This window comes from Lagenorhynchus albirostris, chromosome 15 (genome assembly GCF_949774975.1).
Source record: "Lagenorhynchus albirostris chromosome 15, mLagAlb1.1, whole genome shotgun sequence".
NCBI classification, from domain to species: domain Eukaryota; kingdom Metazoa; phylum Chordata; class Mammalia; order Artiodactyla; family Delphinidae; genus Lagenorhynchus; species Lagenorhynchus albirostris.
This window is the reverse complement of record NC_083109.1, coordinates 73,750,099-73,774,760: the sequence shown is the minus strand read 5'-3', so window position 1 is coordinate 73,774,760 and position 24,662 is coordinate 73,750,099. Positions and strand designations below refer to the sequence as shown.

At 44.1% G+C, this 24,662-nt stretch overlaps 1 protein-coding gene across 5 annotated transcripts in view; it reads right to left on the bottom strand.

The window, feature by feature from the left end:
- The window catches only part of LOC132506147 (S-adenosyl-L-methionine-dependent tRNA 4-demethylwyosine synthase TYW1), a 263,328-nt gene that overhangs the window by 35,645 nt on the left and 203,021 nt on the right, over positions 1-24,662 (bottom strand). For 3 of the 5 annotated variants that reach the window (XM_060124636.1, XM_060124637.1, XM_060124635.1), the window contains one exon: positions 13,572-16,622. The exons of the other annotated variants lie outside the window; for them this stretch is intronic. In XM_060124636.1, coding sequence (XP_059980619.1) covers positions 16,401-16,622 — 222 coding nt within the window. In that variant the 3' untranslated portion in view covers positions 13,572-16,400. Of the gene's footprint in view, positions 1-13,571; positions 16,623-24,662 lie in introns of those variants that run through there. 5 annotated transcript variants of the gene reach the window in all.

Below are 24,662 nucleotides of genomic sequence, written 5' to 3'. Positions count from 1 at the left end.
GATTAGCAGATGCAAACTGGTATATATAGAATGCATAAACGACAAGGTCCTGCTGTGTAGCACAGGGAACTATATTCAATATCCTGGGACAAACCATAATGGAAAAGAATATGAAAAAGAATGTATATATATATATATATATGTATAACTGAGTCACTTTGCTGTATAGCAGTAATTAATGCATTGTAATTCAACTATACTTCAATAAAAAGTAAATTAAAAATAAATTAAAAAGATATCATTTAACAATAAAGGGATTAAAAGAGGATAAAAATTAAAAATTCAGGTGAAAAAAAAATTCTTGTGTTATCTCTCTGGTGAAATGAATTGACAACCAAAACTCAGGCTTCCATATAAGAAAGAGAGGATACACTTGCCAGATCCTGACAGAGTTATAAGCTGTTTGCACCGGTTTAGATGTAAGGACCTCAAAATACACGATTCATCAGAGCATCTGGGGTTGCCGGGTTCCAAGATGTAGGTGATCCTAGTGACACACAGGGCAGACTCCCAATCAAGACACATCCTCAGGCTGGCAGCGCTGCCCGCCCTTCGCTCCGGCGCTGCCCCTGCTCTGCTGCGCTCGGCCCCTCGCCGTCCCGCGGCTCTTCTGAGTGAAGGAATCACAGCCCTTTGAGGTTTTTAATGCAATCTGTTCCAGTGTTCTTTCACACGCATTGATTTCTTTGCTTTTTCATAATGTCTATTGAAAGCATCATAATCCTCGTGTTTTGTTATTGCTCCCGTGTAAAGTTCATCTTAGTTCTGAACCATCTCACACATTTTATAAAGGCTTTGTCTGTTCACTCCGAAAAATAAAAGAATAAAAAAAAAAAAGACACATCCTCAGCAAAGTACCACCTGGAGGCGGTGGAGTGCAACTCAGCTGGATTTGGGGGAGCTCTTCTTGGGCCCCATATATGCCATTCCCTTGCAGTGGAGCATGCTCTGAGTAATCTTTCCTCTCCTCCTCCTCCAGGGGCAGGAACGGCAACATTTCCTTATACTTGAGCAGACCCCCTTTGTCTTAGCACATTCTGCCTTCATCTTTACCTGAGATAATAAAGCTACAGAAGATAAGATGAGGTTTCTGAGGTCCAAGGAGGAATTGAAAATTGCCCCCCCCAATCCTTTTCGAGGATTTTCCAGCTCCTGTCCCCGAATGTGTGTTGCTATGATGATGGGAGGAATGGACGCTAAAACTGGGAGATGGTGACATCACAATGGGAAATGAAGGTTTTGAAGGTTTAATGAGTCTTCTCCAAAATGCACTCCTTTTAAAAAAAGCAAGCTAGCAGGTGTCCCATGATCCAATGGGCTAGTAAGAAAATCTCCTTAGAGTTTTCAACATATAAATCTCTGTCTTCTCTGAGTGACCAAGAGCATCTGTATCAGTCCGTTTTTGCCCTGTTGTGCTGTAGCAATGGACGACTCCAAAACCGCAGGAGCTTATAACCACACACTTCTGCTGCTTGGCTGGGGCTCTGGTCCAAGTGTCTTCATCATTCTAGGGAGGTGAGCAGAAGGGGACAGGCCATTTTCTTGGCAAAGGGGGAAGGAAAAGAGCGGGTAGAAACACACACTGGTTCTTAAAACTTCTGCTGGGCTACACTGGATGTCCTATCTGATCACATACCACTGGCCAAAGTTAGTCCAACAGCCCAGCCTGAAGCCAGCGGGACAGGAGGGGCGTCCACCCCTCCCATAGAGGAGGCACCAGGGAGGTTGCTGAAGTGATGGGCCCAGAGCGAGGCAGTGAGTATGTGGACAAATCGTATAAACTACTGCAGCCCCCAGGCAGCCACAGTCACTTGAAAGGGGGCCCTGGTCTGCTGACACCGCATATCAGGGCAAAAGTATCAAAGGTACAAAATATTTTGAATCCACTGGAAGAAAACCGCGATATAGAAATTATGAGTCATTCAGAAATGTTCTTGTTGCAGACGGGTATACCTTAAAAGGAAAAACTGGTGCCGCTAAACTCAGAAAACCACTTAGGGCCTTTGGAAAACCCAAAGAGGTGCCAAGGCATTTAGAAAGAGGCCATTAAGAATAGACGTGGCAAGTCACCCCTGACTTATTAAAAAAGAGAATGATTTTATAAATGAGGCCTTAGGAAGGATTTGTGAGATATTAGGGCTCTCAGAACTGCCTGAATAGGCGGGAAGGGAAGGAGGACAGTTAGCAATCTGTTATTTGGTGAGTTTGCTAAAGGAAATAATGCCCATGGTGATTCTTCGGCAGGCGATAATGGCTTCGCAAGGGGCCTGCCCAGAGCCGGGCACTGCCCAGGAAGGTGACGGCGCCTCAGACTCCCGCTGGGGGTCATGTCTGGGTGGGGGAGGGGAGGCAAACATTTAGATCAATAAAAGACAACCCATGGGCAATGGACAATATTAGAAGTATGTACAGGGGCTTCCCTGGTGGTCCAGTGGTTAAGACTCCACCCTTCCAATGCAGGGGGCACGGGTTCAATCCCTGGTCGGGGATCTAAGGTCCCACATGCTGCGCGCCCCCCCCCCAAAAAAAGAATCGTGTACAAACAAAGGGGCAGTTCCTTCGGGTGGGAGCACAGAGGGCCTCTGAGGGGCCCTACTACCTTGACCCTGTGTTGAAGGGACAGGCAAGCAGGAAAAGGCGGGGCTGGGAGGGGACTCAAGGTGAGGGAACCGCAAAGGCACTTGGATAAACAGGCTTGTGGTTCAGAAGAGAACCCGGGGTTGGGGCCATCCACGTGGAAGTGATACAGACTCGAGAGGGCCAGGCGGGAAGGCTGAGGTCACAGGGTGTGGGGTGGAGAGGAACAGGGAGATGGAAAGCCAGGGCGAGAATCACCATGGCGGGCAGGAGGTGCCGGCAGGACGCCGGGAGGGGGAGGTGAGAGCGAAGTGGTCCTGGGACCAAAAGCTAGAGAGTCAGGCGGGATGAAGGGGGGCATCTGTTGGCTTTGAGGTTGAGGCGTCACCGGGGACTTCGCTGAAGCGGATTTGGTGGTGTGGCTGGAGCAGACAACGCAGGAAACTAACTGGAGGTGAGAAAGGGGGGTTCTTCTCCTTGCCTGACTTTGTATTCCTCAGGGGATGGGAAAAACGAAGCTTGATTTCACACAAAAATTTCCAGTTGTTGTTTAGGGGGAACATGAAACAATGAGGGACGGGGTCAGGGCTCATGAAATAGAGACCGTTTGAAAGCTTTTTAACCATAGAGGGAGGGCGGCGGGGGCCTCGGCACCCCCAGGAGAAAGGGGCCTGCCCTGCACACGCACAAATACCCCGATGCCTGTTTCCCCATCCCCACAGTGTGCAGATCCCACCGGGTCAGGGAAGTGGCCTGTTAATGAGATAAAATCTAAAAGCATTATAAACACACACTTTATTTTATTGCTAGGCGTGTTTGTGTGAGGCAGTGATTTTGGGGGGCATTTTCTCATTTTCCAATAAAATTAAATAAGCCCACATGAGCTTTGGTAAACAGAGCACAGTAAAATGAGCGTGCGGGGATGAGGGCTTGATGCAATTTTCTCTTAATGAAGTACGTTTTATTCCTCCCTTCATGCCCTGCCCTGCTGCAGACAGCATCGCTATTCCACCCCGCACAGTAGTATCTGTACCATGATGAATTGCAACAGCATCCCCTCCTCCTGGAACGATGGGCTGACTCTTTCGGAGGGGATGCAGGGAAGAGTGGGACAGGATGCTGTCTGTGGCCAAAGAAATGACCAGTTTGAGATTCTGAGTCATGAACTGCCATAATTAGGAGGCAGGCAGAGTGCATGCTGCTGCTGCTGTATTTGCTGCCTGTTCCCTGTGAAAGCTTTGGGAATTAAGATAATAGGCCTCTAAAACAAGAGCCGGGTACGGCTCTACCTAACAGCCTGCACACAGCGCGTCAGCAGCAGACAGACCCAGACAGAGGCACCCAAGGCAAAGGAGCAAGAAAGAACCCAAGAAGAGGGTCCCCAGGCCCAGGGGAAGGTGTGTGTGTCCCAAGGAGTGAAAGATGGAGAGAGTTTTATCATCTGTACAGGCCCCAGCTGCAGCATGCATGCTCACGTAGCTGTGGGACGACACGGGCCTGCAGCATGGCAGCCCTGGGCTGCTGGGGTCATAGGAGCCACGGGGCTGGCTTGGAGTGAAAGGAGCCACAGAGGGAAGGCCCCAGAGAAATGGGAGAGAAGTTGCTGAGCCAGGCCTCACAGGAGATCTTCCTCCAACCAGACTCAGCAGGACAGAAGAGAAGGCCTCTCTGGGTCAGGGATATTACCAGGAGAGGCGGCAGCCAGGTGGCAGACAGTGGGCTTCCGCTAGTGATGTGCTACTAGATTAGCCAAGACTTTACTGCAAGTGATAAAACCAGCTCCAATGAACCCAAGTGAAAGACGTGACTTGTCGCTCCCCATAAGGGCGGCGCGTGGGGAAGCTGTGCAGAGGGACACCTGGATACAGGCATCGAGCCCTGGCAGGACACGGGCTCCGTCTCTCAGATCAGCCTCCGCAGGCTTGACTTGAAGAAATCCAGGGAAGGCCTTCCATCAGTCCCGCTCACATCCGGACCCATCAGCAGACCCAGGGGGCGGGCAGAGCCACTGCCCTAGTTCAGGGTCATATGGCCAATCTCAGGGCCAGGAGGGGCAAGGGGAGACTAAGAGCATAGCCTCCACCAGACACTCCCCCATACAGTGGGTGAGGACCCGTGCATACCCCAAAAGTCAGGGTGTCACCGTGGGCTGAACAAAGAATAAATGCCCCACAGAGCAGCCCACACCACCCACTGCAGGTCTGAAGGACTTCAGGTCTCTCTGAATGAAGAATTCCCGAGTGGAATGAGCACTCATCACTGCTGCTCTCAGAACAACCAAATGGGCCGTGAGGCTCAGCTCTGATTAAGGGTGGCTCTCCTTCAGAGCCGGGGTGGTGGTGGAAGAGGTGGCGATCAGTAAAACAAAAGCAGGCTTTTTCAGAGCTCTGAATCTGCCCGTGCTGCCCTTTGGCCGGAAATGGCCTTTACTTGCCTTCTTCCTCTGGTAAACTCCCATTCATCCTTCAAGACACAGTTCAAATGTCACCTCCTCCATGAAGCTCTCCATTCTCCAAGACAAAGCTAGTTTCTCAGTCCTACTCCCAGGTTCTAAGACTACTTTGCATTTAACTTGCTGATTTTTAATCTCTGGCTCATGGGTATTGCTTTTCTCCTGGACAGGGCAGGGACCGAGTCTTACAATGTGAAGTTCCTCTTCCAGCACCCAGAGCAAGAACCTGGCCCTCAGCAGGTGCTCCATACCTGTTTGGTGTGTTGGTGAACTACACACACAAGATATATATTCTTGCAGCAGGTGGAGTTGTTGTCCACCTTCTTCGCTCCTAATAGTACCTACCTCCCACACTAGAGGCTGAAAATGCCAGATGCTTGTGCTCTCCCCCTCCCTTGCAATTGGAGGTTGTCAACTGACCCATTTATGGTTAATAGACTTAAAGGGAAGTCTCTAAGGTGTTTTTCCCTTTTTGATTAATAGAGCAACTCAATAGAGGAGAGCTCTCTTCCTCATCCATTTCCTTCCAGGCTTTGAACACAACTGTGAGAGAATGTGATGCCTGGAACTTTGGCAGCCATTTTGAGACCATGGGGCAACAGTCTGAAAACGAAAGTCAACATGTCCTAAAGGGTGTGGTGGAAAGCTTGGAAACTGCCTGGGTCTTCGATTATTCATCCCTAGATTCAACCTGGAAACCACCTACTTCCAGATTGCTTATATGAGGCAATAAAAATCCCTACTGTTTGAAACCACTAGTTCAAAACCACTAACTCTGTTACTGGTAGCAGAGAGCATGCTGACTGCTACATGCTTTCATGCCATGACAGCAGTTCGGGACTCTATAGTATAAACATCTTTTTCCGTCTAGTACCAGTTTAGAAAAATGAGAGGACAAAACCACCTAAAAATCAAACATGAAAATATTGCCCATGTTTTGTTACCAACTATCAATCATTTCAAGTAAAGTACAGAGTGATCAATAATGTTCTGTGGCTTGAGCATAAACCCAGAGGTCAGAACTCCTGAGCATGTGCGTCTAAGCCACTTGAACCTGCTCGGTATGGCTCCTGTCCTTTGGGGACCATCACAGCCAAGGCTCTGATCCTGAAGAAAGGGCGATACGAATAAGGATGCACTGCCACCAGGGTAATATCTTACTCAATAAGATGCTCAAAGTCTAGGAGTTCTGGAAATGTGTTGAAAAGCTCTGTGCTAAGTTGCCTTGGGTGAAAAAACTTAAGGCCAACGTGTACTTTAACGAGCAAGCCAATGAAATCATCTGAATGAGGTTAACTGCAAACTCAAAAGTCTGAATTTAGAAGCTGTGCAGGAGCCGGTCAGGGGGATGGAGGAAAGGATGGGAATTAGAGATGGAAGCAGCGGCACGAGCTATTCCACAGGACCGGTGGTGAGGTGTGTCAGGCTGCGGAGTGTGGACTTGACAACGGGCTTAAAGGAGGAATGGGAGGGTTTTGGGAGGGATATGGTCAGATGTGCATTCGAGAACGTTCACTCCGGCAGCCTGTCTGTTGGCTAGACAGAAGGAGGGAGGCGGAGTTTGGGGTGAGGCAGGGAGTTACAGCTCTGACCAGTGCCTGCCATTTAACCCCCCAGCCTGGAGGCAGAGGTCCTGCACAGAGCCTGGCATGTAGTCAGGCGGGAAAGACAGGCCCGGGCCCAAGGACAGCCTCCTCGTGCATACGTATTAGGCAGAAGGCAAAGGCACCTCCTTGGTTTGCACTTAATGAGGCCATGACGTGTGGAGGAACGGCATCTAAAACAGAACCTCTGTAGCATCTGCACAAGAAACTCTGACCATGGAAACCGTGGAGCATGTGCAATAAAAATGCACAGGTTGCTAATGACCCTGTACAACCCTCCACATGTAGCCACTAGACTACTAAGGGACAACTGAAGGGAAAACAGCTCTTAGAGCACATATGCGGTGGCTTCAGGAGACAAATGCGCTGATGCAACCTGGTGCAATCCAGGCCCCACCTCAACCCTCCCCTCAATGAATAATCTACCCCTAATCAAAAGACCCCCATCCATTCAAAGGGGTAAAATAAGATAAAAGGGTGAATCAATTACCCTGCAGTGGACTTCCTGGTGGCACAGTGGTTAAGAATCCACCTACCAATGCAGGGGACACGGGTCCAATCCCTGGTCCGGGACGATCCCACATGCTGCAGAGCAACTAAGCCTATGCGCCACAACTACTGAGCCTGCACTCTAGAGCCTCTGAGCCACAACTACTGAGCCCGCGTGCCACAACTACTGAAACCCGTGAGCCACAACTACTGAGCCCGCGAGCCACAACTACTGAGCCCATGTGCCACAACTACTGAAGCCCGCACTCCTAGAGCCCGTGCTCTGCAACAAGAGAAGCCACCGCAATGAAGAGTAGCACTGGCTCACTGCAACTAGAGAAAGCCCGTGTGCAGCAAGGAAGACCCAATGCAGCCAAAAATAAAAAGATAAATAAACGAACAAATATATTTTTTTAAAAAAAATAAATAAATAAATAACCCTGCAGTGCACCCCTCGCTCATGAGGACGCCCGCACTCTTCTCTGAGTGTGTTCTTTGCCTCCATAACCTGCTTCTTTGTTTTCTTTGCTCCTCAGCCTCAGTGTGTGCGTGTGTGTGTGTGTGTGTGCGTGTGCGTGTGTGTGTGTGTTTCTTCCTTTGTGTTTTGTGTTCCTTGCCCCAATTCTTTTGGATGAGTTGAACAAGAGCCTGGAGTTTTGATAAGCTTTTCCGGTTATCAGTAGGAAGGGCTCTCAATAAATGGCCAGGTATTCCTTCTCTGATCATGTGTCCCCCCAGCACCGCGTGCAGGCTGGGGGCTAAGGAGAGCACAGCCCCCAGAGGAACGCCGCTGGGTTCCATCTGCCACGCCAAACACTCCAACCCCAAAGATACAGCACACACTTGCCAGGAACCTGCTCCCGTGGCCTCAGAGCTGTGCCTTCCCCACCTGCGCTGCCCAGCAGACTCATGAGGCCTTGCTCTTCAGACCTGAATCCCAGTTCCCAGCCCCACACTGGGGCTCAGACTGTGGCACAAAGGAAGTGCTGACTTCTGGTCTCCTGGGAAGGGGCCGGGTCAGAGACTAGTCAGAGGAGCCCAAGGTCCTGGCAAGAAATGTGCCCGACGCCTTAAAGCCTTGCCCCCAGGGATCCCTATTCTGTGCGCGGCAGGTAAGTGGCAAGAGTTCCAAGGCCACCCCGCACCCTTCAGACACCACAACCTGACCTCAGGGCTCCCCTGCTCAAGCCAGATGTGCCAAACGTCCCCAGTGCAGTGCTTGGGTGAGCTGAACCCTGCTGGCGTGATCTCATGAAGCCCTTCTGCCCCGCTGCTCCAGCGTGATGCTCCCGAGCCCTCCTCTCTGTGGCCTCACTTCCCCCTTCTCTGGGGGCAGATGGGGGGTGTGAACACGGTGAGACTGGCATTTCCTAATCCCTCCGTGAGCCGGGGTCCCACATTGGGGGACATCCCAGGCCCTCTTCCTGCCTGAGTGGGGGGCAGATCAGGAAACTGCAGCTCCTCCTGGCAGGAACGGGGAGGGGAGGGACCAGTTGCTGAAAATAAAAAGTTCCATTTTTCAACAGTCCAAGCGATTTTTTTCCCACTTCTCCTTAGCCAGCAATCAGAGTACAAATCTAGTAGTCCTCAATGAGAGCCAGTTAATAGCTGCACAATTAATTCACTTCCTCAATGAGAGAAAAGTGAAAGCATTAGCTGGAGCTTCACAGGGTCTTGATGAGAATTCTCAGAAACTAGAGAAGGAATCACAAGATGTTTGCCTGCTCCGATTTTGCACAAATACATGCTCCTGTCTCACCCAGAAGTTGATAGCTTCCCTCACTGCCCGTTGCAAACACACCCTGCCTTAGACTGAGGTCTGCAGCCACTATAAGTTCTCTTTCTCTAACATCTAAGCTGGAATTCTTGGAATCAGTGAGGAGAAATCTAAACACGCTAGGGTTCCTTCCAAACAAGAGGGTCTTTTTCTCCAGAAAAGGCAGTGAAATTTACAACACGGTACCAAACAGCTTCAAAACCTAGTCATGAGAGTAGCGTACTTTATTCATAATGAATGAAAGGAAATCAGTAAAGGACAAAAACACCAAGCAGGCTAAGAGCCAACAAGATTAGTCACTGCCGACTTAGATTAAATCAACGGTGCCCGGGGAGGGGTTCATCAATTTGTATTTAAATAAAAAGTGAGAAAAGCAACCCAGCACACAAAGAAAAACAAAAAAAGACGAATCTTTCAGCTGACAAAATATGCAGTTTTGAATATATTTAACTCCAACTATAGGCTGAATTCCAACTTCAGGATCTTATTTAAGGAAAAAGCTTAGAGTCTGACTCTACAAGGTAGAAAACACATTCCCTCATACCTTTTATTGTGCTAATTAAGATAATACATATCCATTTATATGTTGCTTCATACATAGGATTTTTATATAAGTAAGGTGATAACTACGATTTTGTATTCTGTATTTTAAACTTAGCGTTATATCATAAACATCTTCTGTCATTAAAAACTTTCACTGGTGCGAGCACTGCACTACAAGTATTGATGAGGACCCCTATGCAAGGGATGTTTTGCTGTCATCCTCTTTGGCTCACTTCTCACTGGCCTCTGGAACTGTTCTCCAGTCTTTTCTTGATCTGTCCCCGCCCCCCAACTCCCCCAGGTTTCTGTGACTCCACAGGCCTGGTTACTCTAATGTCTCCCCTGTTGAAGATGTCAGGGGACTTCTTTCCCTGTCCCACCCCTACCTGCTAGAGTTCCTGGAGACATGGCCCCTCCTCCTCATTTTATACTCTCTCCGAAGATGACCTCCGCCCTCCTTGAGGCTCCAAGTATAACCTACACCATGATGATTCACACATTTCTTCCACCCCAGACCTGTATGCCTGACCGCTGGCTTGACCTTCCCCTTGGAAATTTTGGGCAGTTCCAAGCCTACCTGTCCACAAATGAACTCAGGATCTCCCACAGGCCTGGCCCTCTTCCAGTCTCAGCCTACAGAGCACCACCATCTCCTCTCCTGTTCTCAAGCCAGAAACCCAGGAGTCATCCTTGACGACTCATCCCTCCTGCCTGCCCACACTCCACACTCCCCCACCCCCATCTAGCCAAATTGTGGCCAGATCCACCAGTGTTTCCTCCTAAGGTCTCTTTCAAATCTACCCACTGCCCTCCATTCCAACCACCAGGGTCAGCATGCAGGGGCGTGCACTGCACAAATGCTACCACCCGGGCCATCACTTCTGGCCTGTTCTACAAGAACACCTACCAACTCATCCCCTTCCCTTTTGGTCTTACCAGGCCATTATCTAACCCAAAGCTACAGTGATCTTCTTAAGATGCACATCTAATCATGCTGTTCCTTTGCATAATTGCTCTTAGGGCTTAGACTGGCCCGTATCTCCCTGAGTCATCACTGTTATGTTCTCCTGGTTCCCCTGCGTGGCCTGGTCTTCTCCTACATCTTCTGCAGCATTCTCCAGCCACTGAGGCCTTCCTACAGCTACTCAAATGTGCCACAACCCTTCCCCACGTGGCCTTTGAGCATGCTCAGTCCTCTACCTGCAGTGTTCTTCTTCCCCTGTCCTTAGATCTCTTACATTGTTTTTATATCTACAAGGGATTCTGAAAGTGTGGTCTCTTAGCAGCATTTGCATAACCCAGAAACCTGTTAGAAAAGCAAATTCTTCTGCATTGCACACCTACTATATCAGAAACTCTGGAGTGGGGTCCACAAATACGTTTTAACAAGCCCTCCGAGTGACTCTGATGCATGAGTAAGTTGGAAAGCCATTGGTCCAGAAAGGCCTTCGTCACCCAAGGTTTCTTCTGAGCTTTTTGTTTCATTTGACTCTTTTTGCTATTTAGTATAAAGACCAAAACTACATAATTTTTCTTCCAAATCTCCATTGATTTATCCTATATTCCTTATCTTATATCCTATACTGCTTTTCATAAACATTAAGGTTTGCCTCTGTGCTTTTTTAAAAAAAGCTTTATTGAGATATATTTCATATACCTTAAAATCCACTCATTTAAAGTGTATAGTATAGTTTTTAGTATATTCAGAAAGTTGTGCATTCATAGCTGATTTTAGCTATTTGCATCTTCCTGTTTTCTTGGTGAGTCTAGCTAAAGGTCTGCCAATTTTGTTGATTTTTTTTAAAGAACCAACTTCCGGTTTCACTAATTTTTTCTTTTGCTTTTCTTTCCTTTCTTTTATTTATTTCTGCCCCTAGTGTTTATTATTTTTTTCCTTTAGCTCACTTTGAGTTTAGTTGTTCTTTTTCTAGTTCCTTAAGATGGAAGGTTATTAATTTGAGATGTATCTTCTTTTTAATGTAGGCATTTACAGTTATAAATTCCCTCTAAGCAGGGCTTCCTTGGTGGCGCAGTGGTTGAGAGTCCGCCTGCCGATGCAGGGGACACGGGTTCATGTCCCAGTCTGGGAAGATCCCACATGCCGCGGAACGGCTGGGCCCGTGAGCCATGGCCGCTGAGCCTGCGCGTCCGGAGCCTGTGCTCCGCAAAGGGAGAGGCCACAACAGTGAGGGCCCGCGTTATCGAAGAAAAAAAAAAAATTCCCTCTAAGCACTATATTAGCAGCATCCCATAAGTTTTGGTATGTTGTATTTTCATTTTCATTCATCTCAAAAGTCTTTCCTAATTTCCCTGTGATTCCCTCTTTGACCCATTGTTTGTTTAGGATGTTGGTTAATTGCTACATGTTTATGAATTTCCCAAATTTTCTTCTGCTGTTGATTTCTAATGATCTCTAATTTCATTCCATTGGTCAGAGACTATACTTTGCATAATTTCAATCCTTTTAAACTTACTGAGACTTGTTTTATGATCTTACATATGGTCTATACTGGAGAATGTTCCATGGCACTCGAGAATAATGTGTTGCTGGTGCAGCGTCCTATGGAGGCCTTCAGGTGTACTTGGTTTATAGTGTTGCTCAAATCTCTTATTTCCTTTTTGGGCTTTGGCCTAGTTGCTCTATCCATTATTGTAAGTGGGCTATGTAAGTCTCCAATTACTACTGAATCATCTCCCTTCAACTCTGTCAGGTTTCACTTCACATATTTTGGGGCTCTGTTGTTAGTTAGGTCCATGCATGTTTAAAATCATTACATCTTTCTAGTAAGGTGTAATTATAAATAATTAAAATAATTACAATTTATCATTATAAAATGTCCCTTTTGTCCCCACTAACAATTTTTTTTTTGTCTTAAAGTCTATTTTTTTGATATTAGTAAAACCACTCTAGCTCTCTTTTGGTAACTGCTTCCATGGTATATACCTTTCTCGATCCTTTTAGTCTTTGAATGTAAAGTGTGTCTATTGCGAACAGCATATAATTGGATTTAAAAGAAAAATACATTCTGCCTCTTTTGATTGGGGTATTTAATCTACTTACATAATATACTAACCCAATAAGGCAAGATTTGTTCCTGACATTTTTGCTATTTGTTTTTTGAATGTCTTAGATCTTTGTTGTTTTGTTACTGTTACTGTCTTCTAAATAGATATTTTCTAGTGTACCTTTTAAATTCTCATTTCTTTGTGATATTGTGATTTATAATATACATTATTTAAATATAAATATTAAATTATTAAATATACTTATTCTCTCCCAGTTCCAGGCACAGAGTTCCTAAAACCCTTGGAATTTCCTAAGCGATGACAACAATAACAACAACAACAATGTGTGTCTTTTGTTATGTTAATGAGGCGACTTTTGGAAAGCCCTTAGGTAACCTAAGGAAGGGGGCTTGTTGCCAGGGCCACCAACCAAGTGATTAGAGGGTTGGGAACTTTCAGAACCACCCCTGGACCTCTGGAGAGGGGAGAGGGGCTGGAGATTAAGGTCAATCACCAATGGCCAATGATTTAATCAATCGTGCCTATGTAATGAAGTCTCTATAAAAACCCAAAAGAAAGCAGAAACTGACACACCAGTGTAAAGCAATTATACTCCAATAAAGATGTAAAAAACAAAAAAAAACAAAAGGACTGGGTTTGGAGAGCTTCCAGATTGGTGAACACATGATCTGGGAGAGTGGCGTGCTTGCAAAAGGCATGGAGGCCCTATCTTCCTTCCCACGTACGTTGCCCTGTGTATCTCTTCCATCTGGCTGTTCCTGAGTTATATATACCCTTCTATAATAAACCAATAATCTAGTAAGTAAAATGTTTCTCTGAGTTCTGTCAGCCGCTCTAGCACATTTATCAAACCCACGGGAACCTCCAATCTATAGCTGGTTGGTCAGAAGCACAGGTGACAACCTGGACTTGTGACTGGCATCTGAAGTTGGGGGGCAGAGCACTTAACCTGTGGGATCTGATGCTATCTCCAGGTAGACAGTGTCAGAATTAAGCTAAACTGCAGGACACCCAGCTGGTGTTGGAGAACTGTTTGGTGGGGGGGTGGAAAATCCACACATTGAAACTGTGAGCAGAATCGTATTTTTTTTACTATAACTTTTAAAATTTATTCTTAGTGGCTGCTCTTGGGATTACAATTAGCATCTTTAAAAAATCTGCTTTGGAAACATACCCACTTAATTTCAACAGTGGGTAGTCAAGACTTGCTCCAATATACCTCTGTTCCCCTCACACTTCTTTCATGTTATTACTGTCATACAAATTACATCTTTATACATTCTAAGTCCATCAATACAGTTTTATAAATATTGCTTTACGCAGCTATCTTATAAAACAGATAGGAGAGTTACAAACAAAAGTACATTTATATTGTCTTCTATAAAACTTACGTAGTTACTTCCACCAGTGCTGTTTATTTCTTCACGTGGTTTCAAGCCTAACGTACTTTCATTAAGCCCTGAGGACTCCTCCTCGTAGGCAGGTCTGCTGGTGATGAATTCTTTACTTCTTGCTTACCTGAAAATGTCTTAATTTCTTCTTTAATTTTGAAGGAAGATTAAGCTAGGCATAGAACTTTTGGTTGAAAGTCTCTTCTTCCAGCTCTTTTAAGATACCATTCCACTGCCTTTTGGCCTCCATGCTTTCTGATGAGAAGTAAACTGTTAATTTTATTAAGGTTCAGTAGTTTCTCTTAACAGATGATTTTCAGCTCACGGCAAAGCTTTGGTTAAACTGTCGGAGTTCTAAAATTCTTTGATTTTAGTTGTTTTGCCCATATTTTCACTGTTTTAGAGGGAGAGTGAGTTCACTGAGGTTCTCACTCTGTCATTTTGGAAGCTGATCTCGTTTCATGTTGTTTGAATTATTTTAGACAACATTCTTTAATATCTTGTAAAGCAATTTTCCTTGAATAATTATTCTTCTAGAATCTTGTAACTATTCTTACCTGGCTAGCTTTTCGGCAGAATTTTAGAATCGCTTGCTCAAACTCCAACAATAACTTCCACTGGACATCTAGAATGTTATTTTTCAAATAGCTCACCTTCTAAGAATATTCAAGCTTCCCCATCTCTTCTACTTTAATACTGCTCAGCAAACATTTAATTTTTTTCATCCAGATTCCACTGTATTTTTTTCCCCTAGGCATTTAAAATTTTCTGCTGTGACTGTGAACTGGGATTAATATACCATGTTATTTTTTTTTTTAATATAAAGCAAACACTTCCTGGGTGGCAGAGGGAGGAAAAACTGCTCATTTATGTTCCTAAAGTTAATGGAGTCAGGAGGGCTCATTCTGGTGGTGAGAGGTTTGCTTTTGTTTTTTTTTTCTTTGAAGCAACAGAATATCTTCGTTCAAATTAAATCTTGAGCAGAACCTCAATGCATAAAAAAATAAAGGCAGCGGTGCCCGGTTGAAAAAGAGGTTGAGGGACGGTCCAAAGCCCAGCATGCACTGCCGCCTGCCCTGCTCCTTACGGCAGCCCCAGAGGGGTCTTCCTACAGCTGTGTGCCCAGTTAGCTGTCACAAACAGGAGCCCATCTGTGCGCTCCTTAGCATGAGCTCTTGCTTTTTAATACTCTGCTCTCATTTAAGGTTTGAATAGAGATTTTCCATCTCTACTCAACGACCATTAACACATCTGAGCTTCAGTGAGCTCCTGCCTCACTGGCCTGGACCACTCCCATCTCTTGTCTGTCTCAGGGGTCAACAGGAGACTGAACGCATGCTTGAAGATGTGGTGACTTCAAGAACATCTGATTTCATCCTATGGCACAGAGAGACTCTATCACTTAGAAATAAATACAGTGCCCAGTTTTCAACTAAATGAGTAAGTAGATTATATTATTATGAACTTTACTTCAGCAGAGAATAGAGGAGGAATATAAGGAGGAGATGGGTCTGACAGGGCTTAGAACCACGGGACTAGAAGCATCTTTAAAATAAGCGCTCAAAAGAAAATGTGTGGTCCAAGTCTTCACAAAAGATATTTTACTAAAATTTTAGGATAAAGGCATTTTTTAAATAACTATAATACTTCTTAAAAACTATTGAGTATTTAGTGATGTTTTCAACTAGGAAAGAACTTGAAACTTAAAGAACAGATTGCAGAAAGTAGCTAGGGCTACAAGAGTGAAAGAAGATGGAAACCTGCTATATGTGTAGTGATGAGAGGCTTAAACACTTACTTTTCAAACCAAAACCAAATTGTACGCATTGTTTCACTAATTTGTGAGACTAATTATTCAGTGACATCATATGACAGTTCCTCTTACAGAAGAGAGATTTTGCTCTAATCCAGCTCACATACTACTTTCTATGGCAATCTGCATGGGAATGGAATGAGATCTAGTATAGTTTTAGATCCAAATCAGTTTCTAAAGAGTTGGTACTAAATGAATATTTAAAGAAATCTATGTAGTATTTAAAATAATTGAGAAAAAATAAAAAAACTGAGAATTATGACAAATTACTTTCAGGAAGTGTTATCTTAAGATGTAAGAAAGGGATGAAGATCTTAGAGGAAGCAGATACACTGACCTCAGGGTAGTACAACTGACAAAGGCCAACAGCCCACGACAGGGGAAAAGGAACAGAAATTCACTCTGCACGACACTCCCATGGTTGGCATTCTAGGCAGTCTTCCTAATTATAATTCAAAACTAATAAAGGTTGTGTACTTCCCCCTCAAAATGATTTTCTTTCAGAAGTAAACTCAGAAAAGGGACTGAGTTCTGGAAAGAGACAGTGAGGCTGAGTCCCAGGCACTCAAAGCGTGGCTGCTGTCTCCTGAGCCTAAGGATGTGACTTGCGTCCCCTTACACCCTTCTCTATGTGAAATATAATTTGTCCTTGGAAAAATCACAGTGGAGTCTGAGAACCTTCTGGGCAATCAGTTTGTGTCCTTCGGTATCCTAAATTCAGATAATCTCAACATCCAGATATATCCTTTGATTTGTTCTTTCTCTGATATCTTGTGTCCTTGGGATCAAAGCCTCTTTCGCTGGCACCAAATAACGCCCAGTGAGGAGTTCTGGCCATGTAATCCTTGGCACTGAAAGATCTGGATCCACCACTGTCTTCATATTCCTGGATGAGCTCCTGGAAGCGGCTGTAATCAATCCACGTCCACCATTCTCTGCCAATCTTAAACTGGCAAGAAAAAAAGTAGTCAGGTCAGAACTCAAAACACCCGTAAAAAATGTCAAGTAAGCATCAAAAAATCAAAAATGAGCCTGATACTTTTTCCCTATCACGTTAAAGAAAATTCTTCTGCGCTCCAGACATGGTTCCGTATCAAAGCAGAATGTTCTATACACAGTCAAAGGAGAGTTTCTTTTCCCTTAGGACCACTTCCGTGCTGGACCTGGAAGACCCAGTCGCTGAATAAAGAATACATCCTAGAACTGAAAGTCAAGGATGTGTTTATCTTGAGCAGTATCACTGGAAGGAGATTAATGACGTTTTCGGCATTATCATGTGTCAAGCTAATTCAGATTCCTCTTGTTGCCAGTTTTCCCTGGTATGAATTTTCATGCTTGTGTTAGCAGCACCTAGTGGAATCCCTTTATTACTAAATTTTGCTTGAGTTATTAGTGAAGCTTTAATTGATGCCTTTCTAATTCTGAAACGCTAACTTAATGACTCAAACTAGCCCTTTTAGCCTAACATGAATACAATATCTCATTAACGGAAAGCCCTGTTAAGAATTTCAATTCAATAAAGGGGAATAATCCAATTTGTACTCTTTTAAGAAAATTGCTTCTCAAAAGTCACTGTAGAATAATGATCCCGAATGAAGAAAAGACAATGTAAGTTGAGGAGGCTCTGAAGGAACTACAAATTGAACTGTGAAGGCTTTTAATTCAAAGCAACCACTTGGCATTCAATCGTGTCAATGTATAATACGTTGATATTTGATTTATAAATGGACAAATCTTTGTTATGCCACCGTTTTTTAAAAAAACCTGATTATGAACCGAGGTAAGTAACAATTTCATGTCCTAGCTGAGAAAAATATTGAAAATATTTAGGTTCCTGGATTTAGAATATTAAAATATGCTGTATTTAAATAACATCTAATTTTTTACCCAACAGCTAGGAGCTTTCTGAGGGAAAAGATGCCACATAAATGGGAAAGTTTAGTCTACCTATGAATCATGAAAAATTTTCTTCTAATAAGACCATTCCTTGAAAAGTTGCCCTAAGAGCTCTATGAATTCTACAACTCAACATGTAAAATCCACATTCCCCACCATTTTCCCTCTCAAGACTGACTGCTCTCAAATGTTCTCTACCACTAGGAAAGTAATCACTGTCATCCCCGGGTGCTGAACCTCAAAACTAGAGTCAAAGGTGTCCCTCCTTTCCCTGGCCGCTTACACCCCAAACATGGTCAGGCCTTATCAATTCTTCCTTAGCTGTACTTCCAAGGCCACATCCTGCCACTGCCCTAAGGCAGGGCCTCACTTCTAGAAGTCGGCAACGGTCTGCCGGCTGACTGACTGTCTGATTCCAGTTTGGGCTGCTTCCGGCTTCTGCAGGCTGCAGTAGATGGCTATGCCTACAGCAGAATAGAGCGCCACCACCCAGGACATGCCGTCTAAACGTCACATCTCCAACTGGAGGCTGCTCATGAGCTACCCGCCCCCTCTGGTGACTCCTATGTTGTTACCTCTGTTTGATTAACACCTACTACTTAAGCCTCAAATCTCTTCATAAATGTCCTTTGCTCTGGGAAGTCCTCCTGAATCCCTTTAGACGACCATGACAGTTCCCTGCCACAGGCCTTCACTGCACCCTGAACTCGCCCAACAAGAGCACATTATACTTGCTTCCGTAGCCACTTCCCCCGCTCCCCCTGCATCCTGCCAAGGCTGCTGGTTTCATGACTATTCCTGACGTATTATAACCTCTTCCTCCTTACCTCTCTTAATAAAGCTAGAAGTCCATACAATGAAAACATTTCCACCTGTTCTCCTGACATCTTGAGAGACAGGATGGAATTTTGTTGCTCTTGGCTCCATAGAATAGTGTGGACTCTGTTCACAGTGCACTCATGATAGAGGGCACAACGTTCACACGTGACTGGAAGTGGGCTTACTTCCCAACCAGTGCAGGATTAAACATGTCATTAACTCGGATGACAGTAAAACAAGGCCGATAACAATGCCTACCTTTTATTCCTCCCTCCTACTAACATTTATGGAGTGCCAACTATGGACGTGGCCCAGTCACAGACAATTAAAAACTAGTTATACTATAACATGGTGTGTGCAGTGAGTGCGCTCTGGGAATGCAGAGAAAGGTGATATCACAGCCAGCCCCCAGGAGCTTGGCCCCACTAAGAAGAGTCCTCCTGGGGGTTCCCTGCTTCGCTTGCCGAGTTACACGGATACCATGTTCTCCTCTTCCCTGTGTCTTTCCATTTTGGGGTTCAGAGCTCTAGGTCTGAACTCCGAACCCTCAGTGTCCACAATTCTGGTCTTCCTTTTCCCTCAAACTCTGACGAGAATCACTTGCCATGGATATTCCAAGAGGAACTAAAAGATTAGCTTGGACTACAGCAATAGATTTAAAATCTTTTTTCTTTGCCACAACCTACAGTAAGAAACATATTTTACATCTTGATCTAGTATACACATTCACATACACATACTCTGGAAACACAACTTTCACAAAACTATAGGCAACGTATTTCATTTAAAAACTGCCAGCTGCAACCCACTGCACTGATTTCCTAACTCCTGACGCAGCCTGAAGATCTGGGCTCCCAACTACGGAGCTCTACCCTGGCTTAAACCTAACGCAGCCTGAAGATCTGGGCTCCCAACTACAGAGCTCTACCCTGGCTTAAACCTGATGCAGCCTGAAGATCTGGGCTCCTAACTACAGAGCTCTACCCTGGCTTAAAACAGAAGAAATTAGTTGCATGGGTATGACAACTATAAGCTAATATCTGTCAACTGACAACTCGGACTGCCAATGTCTAAAAAAACAAACTAGAAGACCAAGTAAATGTGACAGAAGGCTGGTGTATCACTTTGCCTGGCTGCATAACAAAATACCATAGACTGGGTGTCTTAAACCACAAAAGTTAATTTTCTCACAGTTCTCGATGCTAGAAGCCTAAGGTGAAGGTTCCAGCAGACAGCCCCCTTCTCACTTTGGCTTCACGTGACATCTTCTCAGTATGTGCACAAGCAGAGGATGCCGGTGGGGGCACTCTGGTGTCTACTTATAAGGGCACCAACCCCATCAGATCAGGGCCTCACCTTATGACCTCATTTAACCTTCACTGCTGCCTTGGAGACCCCATCCCAAATATGGCCATACTGGTTGGGGGGGGGTGGGGTGGGGTGGTTAAGACTTCAACATAGGAATTTTGAAGGGACATAAACCTTCAGTCTGTAACTGTAGGTTACTCTCAAATTAATGCTGAGCTATAAAACCCCTAAGACAAAACTGCATCCACACATACCCCCCTCTCAAGACAATGTGAGAATAATCGCGCTGAATAATAGCTCAGAAAAAGTCAAAATATTCCACGCAAAAGGCAGAAGCTAAAAGGGCAAACTTTAGTATGATTGGCACAAAAATAAAGCTGAAAGTTGGAGCTGCATAAATAGAGGAATGAAACCCCAAATCACAAAATTTGAGGTTAAGTATGCTGAGACATGAGGTCACCCTGCTTCAAGAATTCCTCAAATCCAACAGTAAGGGAAGAGGAAATCTATGCAGAATTACAAATAAACTCAAAAGGTCACAGATGATCTCAAAAATACACCACAAGCGCAATATGGTATGGCCTGACTAGACGATGCCAGGCTGCTGAGAATGTGTGTGTGGTCTTGCTGGCCAGACCGGCCAGTTCTACAAGCTCCCACCACCTAGAACAATCAAGCTGTGGTACAAAGGGCCCTGTTCTCATTACTTCCATACCTTTCACACTTGGAAAATTTCATTAAACAGAATGATGACAAATAGGGCCTTTATTATTTTAAATGTTTAATAACATTCTATTAAAGATGTCAGATTAAACACAGGCATTTGCTTCATTTCTTCTTAAAATCTCACTAAAATGACTGTAAAGGTATTTCTAAAAGATATGTAACTTATAAAAACAAAGAGGTCAGGAGAGGAGAAAACAGTAGCAAACTTTTAGAAGCTTAAAAGATGACAGATAAGCAATAACTGGCTTAGCAGACCCAAGAGAGCTGAATCCTAAACCAGCAAACAGAAAAATCCAAGATTCAACCCAATTTATGCTTCAGAATTCCCCAAAGGCCCCAAACTGGTAGCGCCAGTCACCCCTGGAAGTGGGGCAGAAGAGGCCCCAACTCACCCCCACCACCAAAAAAAAAGAGTCCAAAGATTGGTTTACATTCTAAGAAATTGTTAGAATCTCAACTTTCTGACCCTCTGGACATACACACAGCTGAGCACCTACCCAACCCACCCACCCCACCCCCCAACAGAAGACAAGAGGTTTATTCTAGGAAGACAATAAAATAGAAAATCTATGGACTATGGGACAGCAGGTACAGCGGAGAACAGGGCTGTCACACTGAAAATGAGAGATCAGAACAGCCCTACTCCCTGCTTCCTGACCCTTGGTGGCCATGAAGACTTCTTGGGTTCCCTCAGGAAATGGCCCAGGTAGATTTCTCTAAGATAAAGTCAAGCCCAGTCTACACACTTAGGATTCTCAGTACTCTTTTTAGTCTCACACTTAAATATGAGCAGACAACTGACGATCATCTGAGGAAAACTTCTAACATGGAAGAGAGATAAAATAAACAAAAAGAAAAGAGTAACAGAGTAAACAGAGCCTAGGGTAGGGAGGAAATGACAAAATAAAAATCCGAACAACTAAACTAAAACAATTATCCTCAGAGAAATGAGAGATTACTGTATTCATTTTAAAAAGTTACACTATAAAAAGAAACACTCAAAGAATGAAAAAGACTTTAGATTTTAAAATTATGGAAATGAAAGATTCTTGAGAAAGTTAAGAAGTAAAATGTTAAACATTTCCTAGAATGTAGAGTAAAAAAGAAAGATAAAAAATAGGAGAGAAATATAAAAGAAAATTTAAGGACTGGCCCAAGAGACCTAATTTTTAAATAATAGGAGTTCCTGAAAGGAAGGAGAAGAAACAGGATAGAGGTACCTCAATGAAATAATTCTGGAAAAAATTTGAGAAGTGAAGGCCACGAGTTTCCAGACTGAAGGGGTCCATAATGGATGAAAATAGACATACGGTCTGAGGCCCATCTCAGTGAAATTTCACGGAGGGAAAACAATGGAGACAAAGGGAAATCTAACAAGGAAAAATGGTCCTGTACAAAGGATCAAGAATCAGAAGGCCTTCAGAGTTCTCAACAACTACACTGAAAACTTAAAGACAGGGCTCCAATTGCACAGGGAAAATAATTTCCAATCTAGAATTCTATATCCAGCAAAACTATCAATCACATGTGTAGGGAGAATAAAAATATTTTTAGAAATTCAAAGTCTCAATAAATTGCACCTCCCACATACCCTTTCTCAGGAATCTTCTGGAGGATGCTTCACTTGAATGAGGGAGTAAATTAAAAAGAGACCTGAAAAAACAGGAACAAGATACCCCACACAGGAGAAAGCTAAAAGAAACCCCAGTAGGACAGCTGTGTGTCCAATGTAGATGGGTCAGAAAGTGCCCCTGGAGAGACTCCTTTAAAAAGATGAACCTGATAGAAAATTCAACACATCTGAAAGTCTGAAAGGAGAAATAGATGATGGCAGAGAGTTCAAGAGTTGATTTAGCTCAAGAACATAGAACACACACACACACACAAAAAGACAAATATTAACTCCAGGAAAACCAAAAAGTTGTGCCAGAAACAAATGGCAATCATAAAAGATTGCACTGCTCAACAGTGAATACTATTCATATGGTCACAATAATGCATAAAATTATGGCATATGTATGCTGGGAAGGTGGGAGAATAGGAAGTGTGTGATGAGAAAAGGTAGAAGAAAATTTAACCCTCATCTTCCATAATACAAAGTAAAGACATAAAGAGCAAACAGAGAAAAACAAGCAAAAAATCATCACCGTAGGTATTCTGTACAAATATTCTTCCACATGATACTGTAGTATTCTTTATTAAAAAATCAAATGATCAGCACCTTCAGGGAAGATCCTTTATTATATGTTATATATATATATATAATCCTATAATATAATCCTATATTATATGAAGATGCTTTATATATGTCACTTTATTTAGCTACCACAGTAACGTTGTAAACAGAGTTACCCCTATTTTGCAGATAAGAAAAATGAAAAACAGTGAGGCTGGGATCTGAAAACAGATATACCAGTACAAAGTTCAGGAGTTTCCCCAAGACCACTCCCACTTCTGCCACCAATTGCAAATTTAGGGGTTCCCAAGCTCACCTTCACGTTTGACAATTCACTACAAGGACCCACAGAATTCACCGAAAGCTGTTATACTCATAGTATGGCTTATTACAGCATAAGGATAGGGATTAAAATCAGTCATGGGAAGAGGCACATGGGCAGAGCCTAGGAGAGTTCCAAGCAAGGAGCTTCCCGACGTTCCCCCCAGTAGAGTCCTGGAACATGCTACCTTCACCCAGAACAATGTCTGACAACAGGCGTGGAGTACCACCAACCTGGGGAGCTCACCTGAGCCTTGGTGTCCAGGGATTTTAATGGGGTTTGTGCACCTAGACTTAGCTGCTTGCTGAGTGGCTGACCTTAGTTTCCAGCCTCTCTGGAGGTCGAGCAGGTCCTGTGGAGACCAAAGCCCCCACCCCAAACCACATTCTCAGCATAGACGATCTAGTGTGACCCAATGTGCCTCCAGATGAGCAAAGACACTCTTGTCAGGCAGGACATTCCAAGAGCTTAGAAATCACCTCCTGGAAGCTGAGGACAAATGTCAGCCCTTTCTTTGGGTAAAATTAATCCTTTATTGGATAACCAGACCTCAAAGTCCACATATAGAGAACAAAGTAGAATAATACAAAAATAAGAATCATACATACCATTTTCGTTTTCATACTCTTAAGAAGAATTTATGTGATCTTAGTATCAATTATTTAGTAGTTGGCTCCTCCAAACATACAGTAATACTTAGCAACCACACAACTAGAAAAACACTGGTTAAAGGATGGAACAGGAGCGCTGCCAGACCTTCTCAGAACTCAGAAGTACATGTTAACTGGGAAGGAGTAGAGGGAGTCCTAAGGTAGTTACAGGGAGAGTGACTTTGGAATACAAAAAAAAGAGTGCTACAGTGAATTTCCAAGGTTTATGAATTTTGTTCTCACCTGTGGTAGCTACAACTGCATTGTTTGTTCTTTGGGTAAGAGGAGGCAAAGATCCCAAAGACAGACTTCAAAGTGCACCTGACTGCCTGTGACAGTGAGACGTTGAGAGGAGTTGCCACCTTTTTCTGAGTTTACTGGTGATAAGTAGCATTCCCATGGCACAGCTGCCTGGGGAACCATTTTGAGAGGCAAAACTACAACAATGCAATTGAATTCTAGATATATCCAAGTGCAATTAAAAATTTTTTATCTGGAAACTCAGTTTCTGGAGTTTCAATCTTAATCCCCCATCCTGTTGGAGTAGAGCTAAGTCCTCTCAGTAGTGTCACCAAATTGCCAATTTTCTCTGACATTTTTCTGAAAGTAATTACTGGGAACAATCAGGTCTCCGATAAGAATGAGTTCCACATGTAACACAGCGGGGAAAATATTCAGTCAGTAGATTTTGTTAGGAAAACACTGCATGAAACCCTAATGGAGACATACAGTTCCCTTCTTATTCCAACAGGGGAAGGTGTGGGAGGTGACATCTCTTCATTCCCTCCCTTTACAGATTGTGAGTTTATATATCCAAGAGGGAGGCCTCTGTGATCAGTGCTTAATTACCTACAAGGCCTCAAATTCGGCAAAAACTTTCTCAGTGTTGATGATCGTGGTGAAGATTAAGGAGATGCTGCTTGGTGAACGTGGGATGGGAAACTGCACCTTGTTTCCAAGGGACATTTCCCTTTCCCCACCGTGTCTGACTGCTCTGTAGCATTTGAGAGATGGTATAATGTAGTGATCCAAAGTAGTCTTTGAATTTTGAAAGATATGGAATTGAATTCTAACTATGCCCTATTTGTCCCT